At 42.0% G+C, this 23,248-nt stretch overlaps 1 protein-coding gene across 2 annotated transcripts in view; it reads right to left on the reverse strand.

Annotated features, from left to right (window-relative positions):
* The window catches only part of SLC12A4 (solute carrier family 12 member 4), a 90,707-nt gene that overhangs the window by 3,952 nt on the left and 63,507 nt on the right, over window positions 1-23,248 (reverse strand). For both annotated transcript variants that reach the window (XM_006121105.4, XM_014572555.3), the window contains exons 8-22: window positions 21,840-22,054; window positions 19,658-19,822; window positions 19,459-19,557; window positions 17,874-17,931; window positions 15,414-15,588; window positions 14,374-14,492; window positions 13,782-13,880; window positions 13,060-13,179; window positions 12,450-12,554; window positions 11,497-11,665; window positions 10,708-10,903; window positions 10,275-10,444; window positions 7,527-7,658; window positions 7,332-7,439; window positions 5,680-5,864 (exon numbers count right to left, since the gene is read on the reverse strand). In XM_006121105.4, coding sequence (XP_006121167.2) covers window positions 5,680-5,864; window positions 7,332-7,439; window positions 7,527-7,658; window positions 10,275-10,444; window positions 10,708-10,903; window positions 11,497-11,665; window positions 12,450-12,554; window positions 13,060-13,179; window positions 13,782-13,880; window positions 14,374-14,492; window positions 15,414-15,588; window positions 17,874-17,931; window positions 19,459-19,557; window positions 19,658-19,822; window positions 21,840-22,054 — 2,115 coding nt within the window. The remainder of the gene's footprint in view (window positions 1-5,679; window positions 5,865-7,331; window positions 7,440-7,526; window positions 7,659-10,274; window positions 10,445-10,707; window positions 10,904-11,496; window positions 11,666-12,449; window positions 12,555-13,059; window positions 13,180-13,781; window positions 13,881-14,373; window positions 14,493-15,413; window positions 15,589-17,873; window positions 17,932-19,458; window positions 19,558-19,657; window positions 19,823-21,839; window positions 22,055-23,248) is intronic.

The following is a 23,248-nucleotide window of genomic DNA, read 5'->3' on the forward strand; positions in this document are numbered from 1 at the left end:
CCTGACAGGGTCAGGAAGCAGAAGAGCAAGAAGCCCTGGTATGAATATCGGGGAGAGGGGCTTTAGCCCCCGCCCTTTCCCCTACAAACACACATGCAGCCCTCTGCCCAAGCCCCTCCTCACTCCTAAACCGGACTCTTGCATTCCCGTACCCAACCCCTCTGCTCTGAGCCTCTCTCCGCACATATAAACCCTGTGTCCTGCACCTTCACACTCCCCAAGCCCCCTGCCCCTCGCCAAGGACCCAAGCAATGCTGGATAAATGTGCTAATACAAATATAAATACCAAGGTCATCCAATGTGACCTCAGATTAGAGTTGAGTTGAAATTCTTCAAGTGTCACGGCCAACAACTTACAACAACATAAGGAGCCTTCCACCAAACCTGTAGGGCTTTCAAGCAGGGCATTATAGGAGAAGGATCTGTGCTTGTGAACCATGGGATAAATCACTAGCCCTATGCATCCCCACACAGGGAATAAGCCACTGCTCCCCTACTCTCCTGCATGGGGATCCAGGCCTCAGGTTTCAGTACAGAAAGGAAAGCAGGCTCTACAGAGCCATTACTGCTCATTTGCAAGGTGGCTATGCTCCTGCCATGCACCAGTCAACACAGCCAGCATGCAGGTGTGGTAAATTGTGCTGAATGTTACTCCCTCAGAATCAGTCTGGTCCCTACGCTGCCTCTTTTTCAGGGCACATTACAAACCATTAGTCCATTATTCGCACAGACAGAATATCCCCCTCTCAAAGCACAGAAGAAATCCTCAACCCTGGGCACTCTGGCTGTATCTACACTGGCATCCTTTCTGGAAAAGAGATGCTAATGTAGCACATCGCAATTGCAAATTCCGCAGGGGATTTAAATATCCCCCACGGGATTTGCATTTACATGGCTGCCGCTTTTTTCCGGCTTGGGGAAAAGCCGGAGAAAAGCGCCAGTCTAGACGTTATTCTCTGGAAAATAAAGCCTTTTCCGGAGGATTTCTTATTCCTACTTGAAAGTACTTGAAAGTAGGAATGAGAAACCCTCCGGAAAAGGCTTTATTTTCTGGAGAATAACGTTTAGACTGGCGCTTTTCTCTGGCTTTTCCCCAAGCCGGAAAAAAGCGGCAGCCATGTAAATGCAAATCCCGCGGGGGATATTTAAATCCCCCGCGGAACTTGCAATTGCGATGTGCTACATTAGCAACTCTTTTCCGGAAGGGATGCCAGTGTAGACACAGCCCCCATGTTTCTCAAAAAACTCAAACTGGTGACGTGGGACTCAACACCGGCCCACGTATCTAGGAAGTGCACTGAGCTCAATCCCACAAAAGTGCTCAGGCATCATTAGATTGAAAATATGATCACATCACACCAATCTATGCTGGAGAGCAGGGAGTCATTTTTATCCAGAAGATTACTCATTGACTCATAGACTTAAAGGTCAGAAGGGACCATTATGATAATCTAGTCTGACCCCCTGCACAGTGCAGGCCACAAAATATCACCCACCCATCCCAGAATAATCCTCTCACCTATATCTCAGATATTGAAGCCTTCAAATACTTTGAAGACCCCAAGATGCAGAGAATCCTCTAGCTGTGATCTGTGCCCCATGCTACAGAGGAAGGCGAAAAACCTCCAGGGCCTCTGCCAATCTACCCTGGAGGAAAATTCCTTCCTGACCCCAAATATGGCGATCAGCTAAACCCTGAGCATGTGGGCAAGACTCATCAGCCAGACACCCAGAAAGTTCTCTATAGTAACTCCTATCATCCCTCCATTGACCTATTTCCCACTGATAATGAATGGTCAATTAGTTACCAAGATCATGTTATCTCATCAAACCATCCCCTTCATAAACTCATCAAGTTTAATCTTGAAACCAGATAGATCTTTTGCCCCCACTACTTCCCTTGGAAGGCCGTTCCAGAACCTCACTCCTCTAATGGTTAGAAACCTTCGTCTAATCTCAAGTCTAAACTTCTTACTAGCCAGCTTATATCCATTTGTTCTTGTGTCCACATTGGTATTAAGCTTAAATAATTCCTCTACCTCCCTGGTATTTATCCCTCTAATATATTTAAAAAGTGCAATCATGTCCCCCCTCAGCCTTCTTTTGGTTAAGGTAAACAAGCCAAGCTCCTTGAGTCTCCTTTCATAAGACAGGTTTTCCATTCCTCGGATCATCCTAGTGGCCCTTCTTTGTACCTGTTCCAGTTTGAATTCATCCTTCTTAAACATGGGCGACCAGAACTGCACACAGTATTCCAAATGGGGTCTCACCAATGCCTTGTATAATGGCACTAACACCTCCTTATCCCTACTGGAAATACCTTGCCTAATACATCCCAAGATCGTATTAGCCTTTTTCACGGCCATGTCACAATGGTGGCTCATACTCATTCTATAATCAACCAGGACTCCGAGGTCCTTCTCCTCCTCCGTTACTTCTAACTGATGTGTCCCCAGCTTATAACTAAAATTCTTGTTATTAATCCCTAAATGCATAACCTTACACTTCTCACTATTAAATTTCATCCTATTGCCATCACTCCAATTTACAAGATCATCCAGATCTTCCTGTATGATGTCTCCTTCCATTAGGAAATTAGGCACTAGTGAGGTTAAAAAAACAGAAGACAGACAGCTGCAGACCTAAAGGGAAAACCAATTTGCCTTTGTAACTTAGATAAGAATTTCTTTATTTCTATTAATGTTTTCAATCAAAATCAGATATTTTATAAAATGGAGTGAGGTAAGAACCCATTTTACATGTTAAAAATTATAGTAATAGACTTTAGGGAACTAATTTCTTTTCTGAAGGCTTTTTTGTTTTTGAGTCAGTTTAATGTTAGCTTTTATCTTTTAATGATTTATAGGGTTGCATATTTGTGACATTTTCTAGTGGAATAATCTTCCCAAAATATTCCAGAAGCAGCAGATACACCGATATGGCTCATTTGCCCTGCCTTACCAAGAGAAGTGCTAGTGCAGAAAATGTTTAGGAGCAAGATTACAACTGGATGCAACTTGCCCAATTTGGAATACAGGAAGTCCCCGGGTTACGTACAAGATAGGGACTGTAGGTTTGTTCTTAAGTTGAATTTTATGTAAGTCGGAACTGGTACATATTGTAGGGGAAACTCTAGCCAAACATTTCTCCAGAGCTCAGTTTTATTCTCCCACACCTCACTTCCCTCAGTCCTTTATTCTCGAGCTGAGGTGTCTGCTGAGAAAAGCCGCTCCGCGTCTCCCTGGTCTGTTGGGAGGGGAGGGGTGCTAGCTTCGCGTCTCCCTGATCTGCTGGGGGGAAGCAGCTAGTGCGGGGTTGCCTCACCCCATTTGTAAGTAGGGATCCGATGTAAGTCGGATCCATGTAACCCGGGGACTGCCTGTACTTTCCTTGTGATGTCAGGATACTTTCACATATTTTTTTGAAAATGTGAGCCCTGTCTCTGCCTCTGCCATGTCAGAAATAGAAATATCAGACAAGAGAGGCAGGAAATGAATGTACTACAACTATGGGAGATGAGGAAGGAATTGTTATGTTTGTAATAAACCGTTTGAAAAAGATCCAAAAAGACCAAAAGATTGTTCAAGGTGACTCTTAAAACTGGCATTTATCCAGAGCTGGGAAAATGCCATTAACTGTAGGGTAGGCATTAGAGATGTAATACTGTAGTTGATTAACTGATAAGCAAAAGCTTAATGCTACAGACTACATGCATCTCATCTCCTCTCCTCTCTCTCCCCCTCCCCCACCCGTGAGTATTCTTTTAGCAGGCTGGCCAGGAGCCCAGCTCAGTTGTGGCTCACACTGAGTCTGGGACCTACCCCCTCTGCAGCTCTCCATTTAAAGCGTATTAGGGGGCAGGCAGCCCAGCTCAGTTCCGGCTTGTGCTGGGTCTTGGAGCTCACACCCGCCTCTGGACAAGGGCTGCTGCCTCTCTGCGCTACTGCCTCTGTAGCAGGGTGACAGGCAGCCAGTCCACGAGGGGAGCTGGATTTTAAACTGGCTCCCCTCACAGACCAGCTCCTGCCTGGCATCCCACGCTGCTGCCTCTTTATCAGGGGCGTGGAATGGTAGGGGGCTTCTCGGGAGCGGGGCCGTAGTGTACTGGCTTCCAGCCCCGCCCCGGGGACTATAGAATAGTTGCGTAACCGATAAGAATTCATGAGGTTAATTGGCTATTCAATTAACCGATATTTAACATCCCTAGAGGCGTGTAAGGAATGGCTCATTCAGCCTCCAGAAGAGACTGCCAACAGTGCGATTCCTGCCATATGATCAATGAGAGTTTGGTTTGTGGATGTAACACTTCTGATTATGTTGACACCCCACCCTTTAGCTGGAGCCCCAGTTATAGGACCCTGTGAGGCTGGACAGTCCCAAGTCCTGTCTCCAGCTCCATCCCACACATCCACACGGCAATTTTTAGCCCCACAGCACAAGCCTTGCAAGCCCTAGTCAGCTGACACAGCCACACCACAGGGGTTGTATTCCTATGTAGACATGCCCGTAGAGAAAACTACTCTCCCAAACTGGGCACTAACAATCTATGAAGGGTGGGGAAGTGAAAAGGAGGAAAGAGGAATCTATCCAATCCCACAAGCCTCTGAAACCCTCCCTCTCCCCCACCCCCACCGCAGCCTGCTGCTGCAGCCTACTATGACCCTAGTGTCCTCTCAGAACTGGAGGATGCAGTTAGCTGCAGTTCTTCCAGTCCAACATGTGCCCCATTGTTCAGGAAGCCCTGGTGGACTTGGTGTTCCTTTGGGGCAGGACTGGGGACATCTGAAGACAAAACTGGACCTGAAAAGAATCTCATTTCAAGTGCTTGCAAGCTATTGCAAATGATGGAGAGTAAAAACATTCAAAACAAATCTGACCATGTCCTTTGCATATCATATTTAAGCCTATGAGAAAACTACAGCGCTAGAAAACTTAAGACACCTATTCCCTTAAGAATTCAGGACCCGGTTTTGCACCCTTTAAAGACAAGGGCAAGTCTCCCTTCAACTTTAAGCATGCAGGATCAGGCCCATTGTACAACATCACAAGTAGACTAAAAATGACATTCTTTTTCATCCAGGGAGAATTTGTATCATCCCACTCCCAACAATAGAAAATCATTTTAAAATAATTAACAAATCAACTTACAGGTTTTCCCACTCTCTGAAAGCATGAAAGGGAGGGAAGAATGCACCATTTAAATGTAAACAAAACCTCAGAATTTCTATGATTTTTCACTGTAATATACTAGAATTACCTATACCAATGAATAGAAATTTCAAATATTCAGGAATTTTTACGGCGTGTACTCAGCCATAAGTTATATCATTAGCTAGCAATAACCTAGTGCTGAATGGTTCAGAAACACATTACATAAGGGATTACAAACAATTCTTCCATTTTACAGGAACCCACAACTAAATTGCTGATTCTAGAACATGGAAATGTTTTTATTGTTTTAAGTATTCATACCCAGATTCCACCTTTAATCTTAGCTCTTTATTGGGGTGACTAAGTCTGCTGACTTTACACTGTTAAAGCCTCAAAGGTTTAAATGCAAGACACATCTGTGCGGTACTAAAACATTTTTATAAGGAAGTCAAATTATGTTGTCATTAGGGACACTGGACAGCAGCACAAGCAGACTTTAACACAGGTATCCCCTCCAATGAGACTCACGGTTTAATACTGATCAATTCTCTGAAGTTTTCTACTGCACTGTTCCGGTTCCGTTTTTCAGATTCACACTTGTCTTTTGTCCATGTCATCTGAATTTTCTCAGGTACGGACTCCCCCTCATCTTCTTCATCTGAGTACAGGCTTTCCAGCCGTATTATAGAGTGTCTATCCTTTACCAGCTGTGCCTGAAAAGTGTTTAAGTGGAAAGTTGAACAGGTTAATGTCTCTTTTCCTGGATCCCTTTCACCTATTAAACAGCTCTCATTTCATGGCACTCTTCGCCTGTGTTCAAGATAGGGATGTGAAAGGTTAATTGGTAAGCATCACCCACGTAGGTGACACTTACTGGTTCTGTTTGAACAATGGAGGCTGGAGCTGCTTCCTGCCTGCCCTCAGCAGAGGGTGCTCCAGCTGTGCAGGGGGCCCACCGCAGACCAGGGGTGCTCCAGTGTCCGGAGCAGCCTCTGTCCATGGGGAGTCCAGGTCCGCTGCAGTCAGTGTCTGCTTCAAACGGCAGATCCAGAGCAGGTCTGGGAGCCAGGAGCCAGCCCAGGCCCAGCCTGGATCTGGAGGTTGGATCCCGCTTAGTCAGTTAACTGATTACCCAGGAGTTTACACATCCCTTGCTCAAGATAGAAGTCAGCAGTTCATTGACACGAAGAGCAAATGGAGTTATGGTGCACATGAGTCAACCAGAATTTATACCAAGAGGGGTGTCTTTATACAGAGAAATAGAGAATTTAACATCATAAGATAATATAGGACAATACAAACTGAATAGCTTCGGTGGCCAAGTGAACTAGTTGTCTTGTTCTACAGAAGCCAGGACATGACATTTCCCATACCAGCAAAAGAGAATGCATCGTGAGCGGGCACAAACCCAGGATATCATTTGTACCACAAACTCTTGAGACTTTCAAGAAACCTTCTGAGACTTAATGTTCTGAACTAACTGACCATCACATAAAGGGAAATGCACAAAGGGATCTCTATGGCTCACATGACCACCATGCTAATTCTTTCCTAGTACAAAGCATTTCTAGCATGGCTCCATGAGTGCACCCAAGATCAGAGATGAAAGTGGCCAGAACAGGCCCTTTTGCTCCCCACCCTGCCATGCCCCTCACTGGCGGCCCTGCTGTAGGGTCTGGCAGCATTACCAAGGCCACACTGCTAGGCCATACCAGCAGGACCACTAACATTGGGAGCAATAGGAACAGCTACTCTGGGACCCTGTGATTTAAAAAGGCCCTGAGCTTCTAGTTGCCATTGCCAGCACTACAGCAGCAGCCATGAAGAGCTGGCTGGGGGAGGGGTCTGGCCTCCAGCCCTGTACCTTCTGCCCCAGGTATTGCCCCTTCTGAGGGCGCAGAAGGCCCCTCCTTCCCCACCTGGCCAGGGACTCAGACATACCGGCAAGTTCAGGCAATTACTTTCACCCCTGGCCAAGATGTTAACCAACAGGAATAAATCCAGTTTCCGGGCACAGCAACTAAAAAGGCTGCACAAAATCTTCACTTTTTTCCAGATGGTGGAGGTCTCTGGGTATTAATTCATGAAGGATTTTCTGTGCTATGGGAAGGATTTGAAATGCTACCAAGGACAGCACTTGGATTCATTGATGCGAGCTCTTTTTATAATGAATGACATACCTCCCTCTCCCTCTCTGTTTTGGTCAGTCTCATTTGCCTCAGCATCTGAGATCTCTGTTCCATCATTAGAGTCCGCTCGTAGGTATAAGCTGAAATGTCACTGTTTTGCTGCAGAAATCAGAAAAATATTCCTCTTTGTAATCAAATAATTCACAAGCATTCAAACCCCAAGGAGAAACAGGACTGATTCCTTACCATTTCTACCACTTCTACCTCTGCCTCTATTCGTAGGTGATAAAGGAAAGTAGCCAGGTCCTTCTTCATCTGAATGCTGTTGTCATCCATCTGCGCTACTGTGAAAATTCTCATTTTGCACTTTCTCCAGACCTATGGGAGAAAATACAAGCTCTCAAAGCATTAGAACCAACAATTTCTCTTACACAAAAGAGAAGTGCAATAAATACAGCACCAGTGTTTTCCAGTGTAGTTATTGCACTGGGCTCTGTGGATTCTCTTTTTAAAATATCCATACTATTGACTTTCCCATCACAGAAATCTAACACAGTTTACAAGCACGTTGTTGACAAACTGATAAGATTATTAACCATGGCTTTACCAAATATGGTTAATGAGCCATTAATTAAAACAGGGTCAAAATTTGTATCCAGCCCCTCTTTCAGCTTAAAAATAACAAAGAAAAGTTGTATGAACAATGAGACTGGAGCAAAAGACCTACGGATTATATAACATGAGAAAAATCCCAGTTAGATTTCTCATTAGTGAACCTACACATTTTGCACTGCTATGTTTATTCTGACAAACCCCATGACTTTTTGGGGGAGAGGAGATGGGACAGTGAATACCTCATTAGAACACTACTCATTTACCCTGAATTACTTGATGGTGAGACTGCCACAAATCCATATTTCATTCCTCTGGGTATTGTATGATCCTTATATTCTTTTAAACTTAACAAACCCTGATGTGGATGAAGGATGACATTTTTTTTCTTATGACAAAACTAATAATAGCTATTACATTGGCTGAAAAGTGTTTTGGCCTTATCAGGTGACCCTACTGGTCAAAGCAGAAGTGCCTGCAGCCAGCTTAATATGTCCCCATCCAGCCTAAAGCCATGATGTGGGGACCTACAAGTTACCTGCAGAGGATAAATTAGGAAAGTCACCAAAAATGCAAGGCTCCTATACCACCCAGAAGTCCCAAGGGTACTATTTTAAAATCATAACATTTTGGACACATACACGGTCTTATTATTAAACTATACTATAGTATTTGAGCACTTTTTAAATCAGCTTGCTTTAAGTGTCTTTCCTGGTAATAAAAGGTTAGTGGATGTCTTTTCGCGCTTTCTCCAGACCTATGGGAGAAAATTTGTATCCAGCCCCTCTTTCGGCTTAAAAATAACAAAGAAAAGTTGTATGAGCCATGAGGCCGGAGCAAAAGGCCTATATAACATGAGAAAAATCCCAGTTAGATTTCTCCTCTTGTCTCTAATAAATAACCACCACACTTTGGAAGAACAGGCAGCCTCTTCCAAGGGAGGCCAAAAATGCAGAAGCAATGATAATGCAAGGAGGGAGGGGTTCACTCATTGGCAAGTATGAGATGTAGAAAGTCATCTCTTTCTCGATTAGAGAAAGTTTTCAAATTTGTGAAGTTGCAATTAATTTGTTTAAAGTTTTCATTAAATTTTTATTACTGGTTTTCAACCAGTTTGGTCATCATTTCTCAAAATAATCAAATTTAATTAAAAAAATGATAGTTATTAAATTGACAGTCATTTCTCAACCAGCTGTACTAATAACACTATTGTGGTAGTGTTCATGAAAATAGTAACTTTATTAAATTTAGTTTAACTTCTGGTATAGGTTGAACCTCTCTAATCCAGAATTCTCACATCCCTCATCCGGAATGGTTTTAGTTAGCCGAATGTCCACTTTTCATGAGCGTGGTCAAGTTTCCTGCGGTCCCATTATTTAGCTCTAATTTACCCCTAAATGTTCTCTAACAGCCCAGTAAGCAATGGAAATATTGGTAATGCTGCTAGACAATAGTGATCTCCTGTGGTCCAAAAAATTCTCTGGTTCGGAACTGGTCAAGCCCCAATGGTGCCAGACTAGAGAGGTTCAAACTGTACTACAAATGATTAGTACAAATGAATTCTGTCTTTGGTTAAAAAAATATACCATCCTCCTAATCAACACTTGTCACATAACCTGACATTTTTTCCCTTTTGTATGCATATAATCCAATTATGCTGCAACAAAATATATCAAGTGCTTAAATTATGACACTCATTGGGTCCTGCAGCCCCTGCAAAAATGGTAACCATAAGCAGTCACCTGAGTCGTTCATGGTACACTTCTTATTAAATCCACATAGCTATCAACAGAAGACTGAGTGAGACCCAAACATAGCTACAAAGGCTCTATCTTCTCAATGATCAAAGTTACAATGCACTACAAGCTTTAAGAATTCTTTAATTTTTTTAAAGGCAAAGACATATGAGTTTGTATGACCACTACTGCTATGATCGTGTAATAAAAATACATTCTGTGATTGTAAATTCTGCTCATGAGCAATATAATTTTACACGTGGGTCAAAAACATTTTCATGAATATACTAGATCTACCCGGCAGCCTTCAGAGCCAGGGGCAGGGGCTGTGAGGGTACAGGAGTCAGGATTGGGGGTAAAGAGGAGCTATGGGCAGGGGATGGGGTGCAGGACCAAATGTAGTGGTCCTAGCTCTTACCATTTAGGAGGAGTTCTTGAACAAACAGACTCACAGATACACAGACACAGTATATCGTAGATAACAAAAAAGTGTTCTGGGAGAAAAGCATGAAGATTAATTCTAAATCTGAAAAATCTAGCCCACATAGGATTTATCACTTATTGTTTCTGTTCTACACCACACATTTTCTACTTCATACAAATTAGCAGGCTAGAGAACAAGTTCATCTGCTCTTTTTATCCTTACTTTATGCTGTTTCAGTAGAAAAGGAAGCAACATTAACATGCCTCCATCATGCACAATCCACCACACATCAATGTTGCCTTCATTGTAACGTTCATGGTTACTGGGATAGAAAGATACATTTTTGGGCACCAACAGAGCCAGATGGGCAGCCGTTGTACAGCGCACAGTATCTGAAGGGGAAGAAATCAAACAGTCAACTTTCCATTGTTAGTATAAGAAATAGTGGAAAAGGCTAGTCAGTGAATAAAGATGATAGTGTTTATGAAAAACCATTTGGAATGGCATGTAGACATGGACCTGTCAATGTATGCCATTATTTTCCTAGTGCTTTTTTTAACATTCATGCAAAACAGTGGGAAAGGAATAAATCTGTTCTATTAAGAATACAGAACTTGATTCTGGGTGTCTAACAAAATGACATATTAAAACTAACCTATAAATGTTTTCCAGGCTCTTGCATCTTCACTTTGTCTCCAGCCATATGGCCATCCCAAAACCACTGTGTTGTGTTTCATGCCACCTAGTCCACAGGACTGTATCAAGTGGGCAATTCCTTCTCGAACCTTAGTGGCTACAACAACTTGACAAAATCCTTTCACTTTCTCAATTTCAATCATGTTTTTGATAGTCTGAAAGATAGGCAAGGGGAAAAGGTTCTCTCTTTTAAAATGGACACCCTATATAGATCCACTGATTAAAATATTTCTGATGCATGTTCATATTGGAATCTCCCTATACTCATTAGGGACAAAAGTTTACTGCCCTATTCAGAGTAATGAAGGATAGTAGAATCATATGTAGTATAGGCTTATATGCAATAAGGCTTTATAATAAGGCTGCAAGATATAAACAGAACAATAATTTTATCATTAGCAAGATGTTATCCCATAGATATATAAATTAGTTTTCCATTTTTAAGTACTGTGTCCCACCTCTTGAAGACCTGCTGTGGGGGAGGAAAGGACATGCCTTTGAATGTCATGGCATGTTGTGAATAAGTAGATGTAAATGATTAAGCATTAGGAAGGTGCAATGGGTTCTCTGCATCTTCTATCACTATATCAGTGCATGTTCTTAAGCACTTTGGTTAACAGGCATACTAGCCACATGTTTTAAGAGCTTTGCTTTCTGGAGCCTGCTTTACTTTCCACAAAGTTTAATAAACATTCACTACATGTGTGTAATACTGTTGTTGTTATATGTCAGTATTTGAACCACACACCTGTTCAGCAGCTTGTGCCTCGCCATAGCTCTCCAGGAAATTCCCTTGGATCACTGTACCTATGATAGTCAAACCTTTGCCAGCTTTCAGCTGAGAAGCAAATGTTAGCAGCCTTGGATATTTCACATGCAAATCTTCATCTAATTTCAGAAGCACCAGCAATTGAGGCCTAGAAGAAAAGAAAAAGTAGTCTGAATTATTCTTGTGAAACTTAAGAAAAAATATTTGCCTCACTAGTTATCTGAATTATGCTTTAATGTTAACACTGATACCAACAACAGCAAAGTACTATCTCGGTAACATGTACTAACAGTGCAGTACTTAATATTTTATTTCTTTACACAAAGCAGATTTGGAATACTGTCTGGAGATTCTTCTTTCATGTGGTTTTGAAGAAAATATTTTACTAGTCTAAGAAATCTGCATTAGCATTTTACTTACACTGGTTTTCAAGTACACTGTACACTACATTTGAGCAATATGGCTATATTCTCAGTCTATATGGCTACTATGTACCAAACGTGGGAATTAAGATCACATTCCAAATAGACAAAAGAATTTCACCTTCTTCTGCCATGTGAGATACATACTTCAGTTTGACATTGCCAACATTTGGATTTTCTTTTCCTAACATTCAGCAATGAGTAACAGAAAACCATGATTTATATCAGTGGTCATCGCAATCAACTAGTCGATTGTGGAGGCACTGCAAATTGCGTAGCTTATTCCAAATCTAAATCGAAAGAGCTTATTTTGAAATTTGGCACTGTCTACACAAAATAAGGCATTATTCCAACAAATCCCTTAACCCTCATGGAACAATGGTTACAGGGATGCCGGAATAGTGTGCCCTCTATTTCGGGAAACAGTGGGCGCTTTTAAAGATGCAGCATTGCTCTTTCAGGATACCAGAAGTATCTTGAAATAGCAATACAGTCTAGACGTATGCCTACCTCCAGTTCTTGGTGTGGGGAGGACCTTCTTCCAGCCTTAGCAAGGCATATCTGGCAGCACTGAGTGACAGCCCCCGAATACCATCACCCCATTCCTTCTCTGCACTGCAAAGAACCACATATTTTAGTAAATACATGATTTGAGATCTATTGATGAAACGCAATCTATAATACCTAGGTAGTGTTCTTGCATGGAAGTCACAATTACTTTACAGCTCATTTACAGATGTGCTTCACGACACAATGCATCCACAGGCCTGAAATACAAAATGTATTTCAAGCAAGCACAACAAGTGGAGCAGGAAGCCTTCTAGTTCTAATATGTTAATTGCTCCTGTCTGTGGTTGTGATTTCTTTGGGACATCTTTGTGCATGAACAACACCCCCATGTACTTCACCACATGATTAGTGAAGATGAAGTTATGTGACCAAACTACCAGTCAAAGAGATACCTTCTTTTGACAATGACCGCCACAAAGCAGTTGCAAAAATACTCTTGTGTAGAAAACTAATGCCATAGACACAAGCTGATGCTCATTCATGTGCTGAACCATTAAATGGCAAGTAAGTTTAAGTTTCCCCTTATCCTGCTCCGCCCAAAAATACTTACCCTTGGTATTCAATGTACTTGTAAATCATGCCTGCAATGAGCATAGCCACCAGAGCATAATACCAGGATGAAATGAACATCAATGCAAGACAAATACTCATGCCTAAAAATGATAAGGCCCTGGGAAGGAAAAAATAGGCATTAGCAAGTACCTGGGGGAAAAGAACTAAAAGCGTGAAGGTACAAACCTATTGGTTATTTTAATTAACATAAGAACTTACATACGGCCATTCTGGGTCAGACCAAAGGTCCATCTAGCCCAGTGTCCTGCCTTCCGACAGTGGCCAATACCATGCCCCTCAGAGGAAATAAAGAGAACCTATCATCCATCCCCGATGCCACATTAATCGCCACAATTCTGGTCCACTCTAAACAGAGGAGTTTCTTCCACGACTGCTAGCAAGCAGACAGAAGGAATGAAGCAACCTTGACTAAGTCCCTCCCGAAAGCCCCAGAGCACTGCAGACTCATTCCATCTTCTCAGCCACCCGAAGGTAGAGCAAGAAATGATCTCAGAAATGAGAGTAAGGCCCTTCATGACTAGTGGCAAAAGCCTCCTTGAGAAACACTCCACACCTGTGATCAGCAGCAGAAAACACACTCTAACATCCCCTCTGTTAGGGTGCGCTTCCCCTCATATGAAGGGTTAACAACATTCTTCCAAACCCACTCTGGAGAACATAGCACATGGGCTAGAAAGAATAACTGAGCCATTTGCTTACCAATGATAGTATCTAAACCGGGGCCGCCAGTTTGGAGTTCTAAGAAGTGTTTGTACTGCACATGCCAGATTAACAAATAGGTAACACATCAAGAAAAACCTGGGGAAGGAACAATTTAGCACATATTAGTCTTTGACATAAACTGTAATAATGGAAGGATTTGACTGCCACTCACATAATACCAAAACCAGTATCTGTTTTGCAACAAGAGGCTAATCCTGTGATTTGTTACTAGAGAGAGACCTAAATGGTTAATACAAATTAGGTGTAAATGTAAGAGACTCTTTACAAATGAATCTAACCAAAATTCTTTCTGTTCAATTGCTGAGCGTCAGACATGATGCAGTCTTCTAAAGGGAACACCAATCCAGCTTTGGCAGAAAAAAATGTTCATTCACAATGTATTTCAGAGACATGACAATTTACATGTTACTTAAGGTGGATGTCAGGTCATTTGATTTCCTTAAATAAATGGAACTTCAATTCCAGTAACTATTGTATTTATCTAAACTAGAGATTCTAACTGGCAATCAAGTTAGCAGAATTCAGACGCATGCCATAGATATCTTTTTATAGTGACTCAGCTCCTTACATGGAGAGAATTGGTGCCACCATGTCAAGAGAAGCTATAAGAATTCCAAGTTCAGCAATTAATGCTGTTAGCAGAAGTGCCCATGTTGGTTCTCCGTTTGCTTTCCCATGGCCAAAGACCTGGGGGAAAGGGTGAGAAAAAGAGGAACATTATTTGTACTATATCAAACTTGATTCGTACCTTAACTTGACACTGCTTACAAATAGGTTCAGTATCACTCTAAAATACGATCTGTTTTCCACTTCAAAGATAGCATGGGGTTGAGGGTTTCATATCTTTCATTGAAAGACAAAGACAAGAGTCCAACTAGCTTCTAACCCTAATTTCTCTTCTATTTAGTTTTGACATTAGATTCCTTAATGATACACAAAACATTCATTCAAATCCTCCCTTCAACAAAAACCTACAGGGTTTTTTTTTTGGGGGGGGGGGGAGGTTGGAGGGGGGCATAAACACAGGCCCTCACATAAAATAGGGACATAGTGAAAAATCCAGTTGTACAGTGGGGAATCCTGGTCCAATCTTCCTTTCTTCCCATTTCCCTGCTTTTGACAGGATTAAGCAAGAAGCTAGTCAGAGACCAGTAGACAACCACTGAAGAGGGAAGAAATGGCTGCTGCTTCAGCAACAAAACCTAACTGAGGCAAAGGGGGATTGTTCCCTTCTCTGACAGAAACGCTGAAGAATGGATGAAAGAATGACCATGAGGGTCCAAATCCCCCATACAAGAGGGACTGGAGCAATCTCAGCACTTACATTTACCCCACTCCTTCTAGCACCAGATTAAAGTGTAGGCAGGGCCAATAATAGGGCTGGTGGGCTTGCGAGCACAGATTGGGGGCTTGAAGCTTAGTGGCCTGGTTTCAGAATAACCAGCACCCTACAACTCAGGGATCAGGTTTCTGATCTCTACCAACTGCCTCGACGTATTCTGATTCCCTTCTGCCAGTCTCCAGGAACGTAACTTTACCCCGCTGGCTAGGCCACGGGGTTTGCATATGCTGGGACAGCACAATGAACATTTTTGAATGTTTACAAACCCATAGGAAAGGAATAATGTTGTCCTTGGCTATAGCTTGCAGTAGCCGTGGGGCTCCAGTGAGGCTCTGTAAGCCTGCTCCACAGGTAGAGAAGAATGAGCCTATCACAATGACCCAAGGTGAGGGCCAAGAGAGTGTGCCCACCACTAAGTTCTTATTCACTGCATCACCATACCTGTAGGATAGAGAAAGGTGAGCCAGTCTTACATTTCACTTCGACAATCTATCTTACCCAAGTATAAGCCAGCAAAAAACATGTTATCAGACTTAAACCAAAAGTTCCGGCAACTTCTTGAACAGAAAACTGCAATATAGGAAAGTATCTGAATTAATAGCCCAAGTGACCCCTTACGACAAGCTGACCACTACTGGAAAGAAGGCTGAGCCCATTTTCCAAGGACAGCCATCTAGAAACTCACTTCTATCTTAAATGATTTATAACAGTTCTATTGCCTTGTTAACTAAGCACTCCTTTTGGTTCACCTGGTGAAAAGCCAGTCTTATTACACTGAAGCTAAGCTCTCCTCTTTGTTTAAGCAACCAGAGACACCTATGTTCTTCTGCCCCTACATTTTTCTTTTAGTGTGCAATCACCACCATTATATGTGGAAATTAGTTGTACAGTCCCCAATATCAGACACGCCGACCCCAGGCTGCTTCAATAAGGACAGATCTTTTCAACCAGACTGTAGCCTCATTCCAAACTTTATTAACAAACAGCTCTCCTGCTTGTCCCTTGAGAGAAGGTCATCTTGTTATGGCAGCTTTTCAAAAATGCTGTTTGTACATTCCAGAATTCAGTTAACTATCAGTACTTGATTTACAGGGTTAAGAACTTAAGGGTAAGAAAAATGATCATCAAATATGGCAACATTTTTTCAAATTACAAATGACTGCTTAGGTTTGACTATGTTCATGTCCTAATTCACAAGTGGGATTTTGGTCTCACAAACATTTAAGGGAAACAGCAGTCCTTCGTATAAATATCCATATGTGAACAAAACTACATATGAGCAGACACAATCACAACATACGCTGTCAAGTGCCAGCAATGCCCCTCTGCCATGTATATTGGCCAAACTGGACAGTCTCTGTGCCAAAGGATAAATGGACACAAATCAGACATAAGGAATGGTAACACATATAAACCTGTAGGAAAACACTTTCAAATCCATTACTCACTGCCCAAGGGGGTTAAAGTAATCCTTCTACAAAAGAATTTCAAAACTTGATTACAAAGGGAGACAGCTGAACTGGAATTCATTTGAAAATTCAACACTATCAACAGGATTGAATACGGATCTCATCTGGTTAATGCATTACAAAAACACAGTTTCCCCTCTCTGGTTATTCACATCTCTGCACCATATGCTGTGAATGGCTCACTTCCACCCTGACTTGAGTAGCTTCATTAATACAAGCAACTTCTTCCTTACATATACACACCCCTGCTTCTGTAACTTCCACTCCATCTCATCTAATAAAGTAGGTTTTTCCCATAAAAGCTTTTATCCTAACAAATATGTTAGTCTCTAATGTGCCACAAGACTCCTCGTTGTTTTTATACTATTAGACAAATTCTCACAAAGTCTATACATTTGCAAAAAATTTTTAAAAAAGAGTTTATTGGGAGGAAAAAGGGACAAATTCATCAGATTATTTATTTCTGAGGGAAAATTTCACTAGATCTAATACAGAGGCAGAAAGGGAGAACAGGGGAGCAACGGGGAGCAACGGGGAAGTTAAGTGTTCAAGAAATATCCTTGGGTTTTTGATTTTCCGGAAATCAACTGTAATGTCAAGAAATCAATCTTGAAACCCAATTTCCCTTGGAACTCAAAAGACAACATGTAATGCAAGACAAAATGGGTAAAATATTCCTCTGAAGACCCTATACTGCTTGATATTAGAGGGAGCAGTTACACAAAGCAAAGGGAAGTGCAGAACCCATTCTTTCAAATTATCCCTCGCATTTTGAATGCAAACACGACTAAGAGATTGCTCTAGTCAGGGGTGAAGGCAAAGAATAAAACATTCATTGTCCAAAGACAGGGTTCAACTTCCCCTATCATGTTACAGGAAGTCCCCGGGTTACGTACAAGATAGGGACTGTAGGTTTGTTCTTAAGTTGAATTTGTATGTAAGTCGGAACTGGTACATATTGTAGGGGAAACTCTAGCCAAACATTTCTCCAGAGCTCAGTTTTATTCTCCCACATCTCACTTCCCTCAGTCCTTTATTCTCAAGCTGAGGTGTCTGCTGAGAAAAGCCACTCCTGGTCTGCTGGGGGAGGGGGGGGGGGGGGAAGAGAGGCGCTAGCTTCGCGTCTCCCTGGTCTGCTGGGGGGAAGCAGCTAGTGCGGGGTTGCCTCACCCCGTTTGTAAGTAGGGATCCGATGTAAGTTGGATCCATGTAACCCGGGGACTGCCTGGATAGGCAAAATAGTTTGTCATCACTTACTTATCTCTAAGAACAACACCTTCTATACAGGCTCCAAATAGTAACACGCTGCTAAAGTCTTGAGTACAGAGTACATTAAGGAAGATACTTTTATTTAGACGTGTTAAATCAATGCAATTATACTGAACATCATTAAAGCTCTATATTTGCTCCTGTGTAATATAATATGAATAGCATGATAATTTGAGGTATGTGGGGCAGCGAGTTTTTACCACCACCAAACGGACGTATGCATCTTAAATAAATGAGAGACTAACATGAACAAATTGTTGTTCCAAAATTCAAATGTCAGAAAGACTGGCTTAAAGAGACACAATTCATGTTTTTAATAAAATTAGTTTTACATTTCAAAACTCCCCGGTGGGAGCTGAAAGCCCTAAAAAAACCTCACTGAACAGGACATGAACAGACTAAGTGGAGTCTAAGCCAGCAACCATGCACCAAGTAGAAGAGCTCCAGTCTGGCAGGAAGTGACCCAGGGAAAGTGTATCTTGGGATAGATCAATCACGCACCCGGACACTTTATCAAACCCCTAGGGCCCTGGATGGGGAGCAGGTGGAGTGGGCCCAGGCAGCCCTCGCTTTGCCTCCATGCGCCCCTCTAACAGCAAAACTAAGGAGGGAGTGGGACCCAGGGCATACAATTTGGCTGGGATGCCCCCTGGGTGACTGGGCCATCAGAAGCTAGAAGGTCACTGTCTGGCCACAAGTCCATCTGGTCAGTGGACATTAACATACAAACAACTCTGTACCTGTGACAAGAGGAGCCTGACATGAAGTACAATGTCCCAGTCAGAGCAGCCCCTGCTTGCAGTGTGCTGTTCGGTGAGGAGATGGGGGCGGGAGGCAGCTTCACCCCAGCCACGCCCAATGTGCTGCGCTCCGGGCCAGTTGTTAAACATGTAGTTTAACTGCTTAACATTTTAAACCAGGTTTACGTTTCTACTTTTGATGCAGCTTCGCAGAAGTGGGCAGAGGACAGGTTCATTCCCAATGCATGCTTCAGGTCATGTGCCATCTTGGTTCATATGCAGTTTGCAAAAGAGCATGTTAGCAGAATATCAGCAGCAAATTTTAAGAGTGTTCTAGTCTACAATGATTCTTTTTATTCTAACTTTTCACCCCTCCTCAATTTTGTTTCTTATGTAACAATGTAGCTGCCTTACTTGCCCTTCTACACAGACATTCACTTTCAAAATATTAGATATAAGATATTGCCCTCCCTTTCCTCAAACTTAAAAACCTATTTGTCTAAAAAGGTACCGTGGACTAGAAATTCCTGCATTAAGGCCTTTCTTCATCTTACCAGTTGGCAGTGTTTTTAACACATTTTGCCAGCCCAAGAAACCACTGACTGCTAATTCGGTTGATTAAAGGAGCAAATAGCAGCATTCAGAATGAAGAGGTAAAAAGGGGAGGTATTTATATATACTCCCAATTGAACTAATGTTTATGTTCCTTCACAGGCATATGACGTTTTACAGTAGTATTTATATCAACTGAAAACACAGCAATGAAAAGAAACACAGTAATATTTCAACTAAGTGACAATGTGCTAGATTCTATTTTAGTTTTAAAAGGATACAGACTAGTGATGTAGTGACAATAGCCAGAATTGTTCCAACAGGAATTGACTTTTGTGCATCTTTGAGGTCTCCCGATCTGTTTGAACCAGCCATGATACCTAAACATATACTTCAGTTTAAGAAAATATCTTTGGAAACACCACAACACATCAAGGAAAGGTAGTTAAAAATCCCACAATACCCTTTCCCAATATTCACCAGTCACTGAAGGGAAGAATATGCCAACTAGAACTGTGAAGGAAGTTGCTATATCCGCAAACACATAAAGGTGAAGGTTGCTTTTCAGCCCAGGTACATCAACTGATGGATGATCAGCCTTTTCCAGTATCTCTCCTTTCTCCATATAATTGCTCCACAAGTTATCTAGAGGCCAAGAGGAGGGCAGGAAAAGAGAATTATCACCACAAGGAGTAATAAACACAAATTAACCCAAACCTAACTTATTGAACTCTTCAGGATCTCCCCAAAGCAGTAACAGGCTAGAGCAAAACTTAGTGGGTTACTATAGTTAAACATTTCCATTGCACAGATTGGACTACTATCATCTGGGCTTCTGTAATCCAGAAACATCTTGGCTGTGTCTAGACTGGAAAGTTTTTCCGCAAAATCAAATGATTTTGCGGAAAAACTTGCCAGCTGTCTACACTGGCCACTTGAATTTCTGGAAAAGCACTGACGATCTTATGTAAAATCATCAGTGCTTTTCCGGAAATACTATGCTGCTCCTGTTCGGAGAAAAGTCTTTTTCCAAAAGACTTTTGCGCAAAAGGGCCAGTGTAGACAACATAGTACTCTTTTCCACTAAAAAGCCCCGATCGCGAAAATGGCAATCGGGGCTTTTTTGCGGAAAACTGCGTCTAGATTGGCCATGGACGCTTTTCTGCAAAAAGTGCTTTTGCAGAAAAGCATCCTGCCAATCTAGACGCAATTTTTCCAAAAATGCTTTTAACAGAAAACTTTTCCATTAAAAGCATTTTCGGAAAATCATGCCAGTGTAGACGTAGCCCTACGGTCTGGCATCCTCATGGGTGCTCCCAAGGAAGAACATTCATGGAGCAAAGCCATGTCCTGTGCTCAGACATGATTCCCTCATCCTCCCAAAGCTTCTGGAGTACCACAAATAGTTCATTTCTGGCACTCAAACTAAGGGAGGAAGAGTGAGGAGCGGAGACCAGGGGGGGATGCTCGGGGAAAGAGACAGGATGGCTGCAGAGCCCCATGGGGCTGCATTCTTGGCCCCCGCTGCGGGGCTCTGCAGTCAACCGACCTCTTTCTGAATATCCCCCCTCCAGTCCCATCTTGATCAATGCTGGCACCTCCGCTACCACTGGCACAGAGCCCTGCAGCTGGAAGCAGCAGCGGAGCCAGCACTGACCTCCCCTGTTCCAGCAGATTTGCTGGTTCAGGACTGATCGGGTCCCCAGGGTGCCAGATCAGGGAAGTGCAACCTGTATTTTCATGGAAACATTACACAAGAGCACTGAATATTTTGATTATTCCCATACAAAGCAACTGCCTAGAAGGGTCTATGCTACATTTATTTTTATTCTATTATATTAATGAACTGATACAATATCATTCTAACTTCTCACTTAAATACACTTGTTTTTACCAAAGCAATATAACTTTAGCATTGTCACACTCATCAGGCATATTAAATGAAAGAACATAGATACACATAGTACCTGAAGAAACCTAAACCAGACCAGAAACCTGACCAGCATTGTGGATGGAGGTTATTTTATACTTTAGGAAGTGTTATGGCAGTATATGGATTTACATTTAACTAAAGCTTCAGCACTGCAGGGAATAAGCAGTGCAAATATCTTAAGAACTACCGGTATGCTAATCTTTCTTGTTAAATAGGAACTTTAGGAAGATATACATATCACCTCTACACAGCAAATGTTCCCTCTAATTCCTCTCTGTGGTGAGCACTTTGTAGTATTACACACTTTATCTTTGGGACAAGTTTGCAGACAGGAAGGACACAGATAAATTACCTTCATACACACACATCTAAGTTTCTTCCAGCTAGAATCTAATCTAAATCTGGGTATGTAACATCCTAACACTACTCCCCAACCTATGCCCATGTTAATTCACCATACAATATTAATGCAGTTGAGCTTTTAGTGCAAATATCAGATGTGCTATTTTGTCAATTTTGTAAAACTCAGACTAAACTTCTTATCTAGACAAGTGATTAAAACAATCTGCTCCTTAAAGTATTTTAACAGTTTTCTTCACAAGGGTTTTGTTAACTGTCATTACATTTCTTCAGAGCTTTTTCTAGCAAAGAGCAGCTCAATCCTCCTCAACTGCTTTGCATGTCTCTTAACATGAGGATTTCCTCTGATCCCAGTGTTTTGAACCATACCTTTTAAAATGCCACTTGCAGCTCCAGGAATACCTGCTATCTCCGTAACATTGTTAAGCAGAAAATACTCATCACAGTTCTCAGCGGTTAAGTTAGAACTATGGCAGAAAAGTTCCCAGAGCTTGGTGGCCACTGTAACATTGCCCACAATTGTCGTTTTGGCACAGACATCAAAATGATCTCTAGTCAGGGTCCTATTGCCCAGCATGCAAATCCTGGAAGGGGAATGACAGTCATTTAGAACCACATACTATGCAAATATGGTTACTCACATCAGATGATACCTGGAAAATGGAACGTTTCCCTTCTCATACACAGGCATTTTAAAATGGTTCTACTCCCTAACAATTTTGTAACAAGTTTGTAACAATTTTCCAAACTCAAGAATCTCTTGGGCAGCAGAACCAGGAACATACATTTTTGATGGTGTATTGTTTTAATAAACAAGTCCCTACTTGACAGGTAATAAAGTGTCTCTTTCTAATTTTAGAATCAAATACTACTACACAGAAATCATCTTGAACCTTTTGTTCATCCCTTATTCATAGATTAACTCCCACAATTATTTTAGCTCATTTTTAACACTAGTCCCATCACCAGGACCTCAGTCCTTTTCCTGCACACTATATTACAAATGGCTGCCATGATAGATGGTCATTGTCAGATCAGCAGCTCCCAAAACAGATTAAGACTTAACTGGCATCACAGACACTTGGTGGGATAAATTTCAGGATTGGAATATTGGTAGAGAAGTGTGCAGCTTGTTCAGAAGGACAGGCACAGAACAAAAGGGAGGTGCTGCATTATACATCAAGGACATAAAAACAAGTAGTCCTGCGGCACCTTAGAGACTAACAAATATCTGAGGGTATGTCTACACTACCACCCTTGTTCGAACTAGGGTGGTTAATGTAGGCAACCCAAGTTGCAAATGAAGCCCTGGATTTGAATTTCCGGGGCTTCATTTGCATCTTGCCAGGCGTCGCCATTTTTAAATCCCCGCTAGTTTGGACTCCGTGCCCGCGGCTACACGCGGCACGGAGTAGGTAGTTCGGATTAGGCTTCCTAATCCGTTCCAAAAGTGGGTTTTGCCCACAAAAGCGCATGATACTATATATATATATATATATATATGTATGTATGTATTGAAGGGTATGCATGTGTTCATTTTAAACAAAATGTGGTTTGGAAAGTAGATATGCATAAAAAAGCATGCTATGGCTCACCACCCTAGGAACAGTCTAGAAAAGGCCAACAGGAGGGGTGTGAACTCAACATGTGGAGTGGAGAAGTACAAGCATGTGACAAACAAAGCCATATATGGAAAGGTTGAATCTGATTGGTTTAGAAGTTTGTGTTATATAACTTGTTATGTAACTGCCACGTGCTATAAAACAGCAAGGGGAGGG

The sequence above is a fragment of the Pelodiscus sinensis genome, chromosome 12 (genome assembly GCF_049634645.1).
Source record: "Pelodiscus sinensis isolate JC-2024 chromosome 12, ASM4963464v1, whole genome shotgun sequence".
NCBI classification, from domain to species: Eukaryota; Metazoa; Chordata; order Testudines; family Trionychidae; genus Pelodiscus; species Pelodiscus sinensis.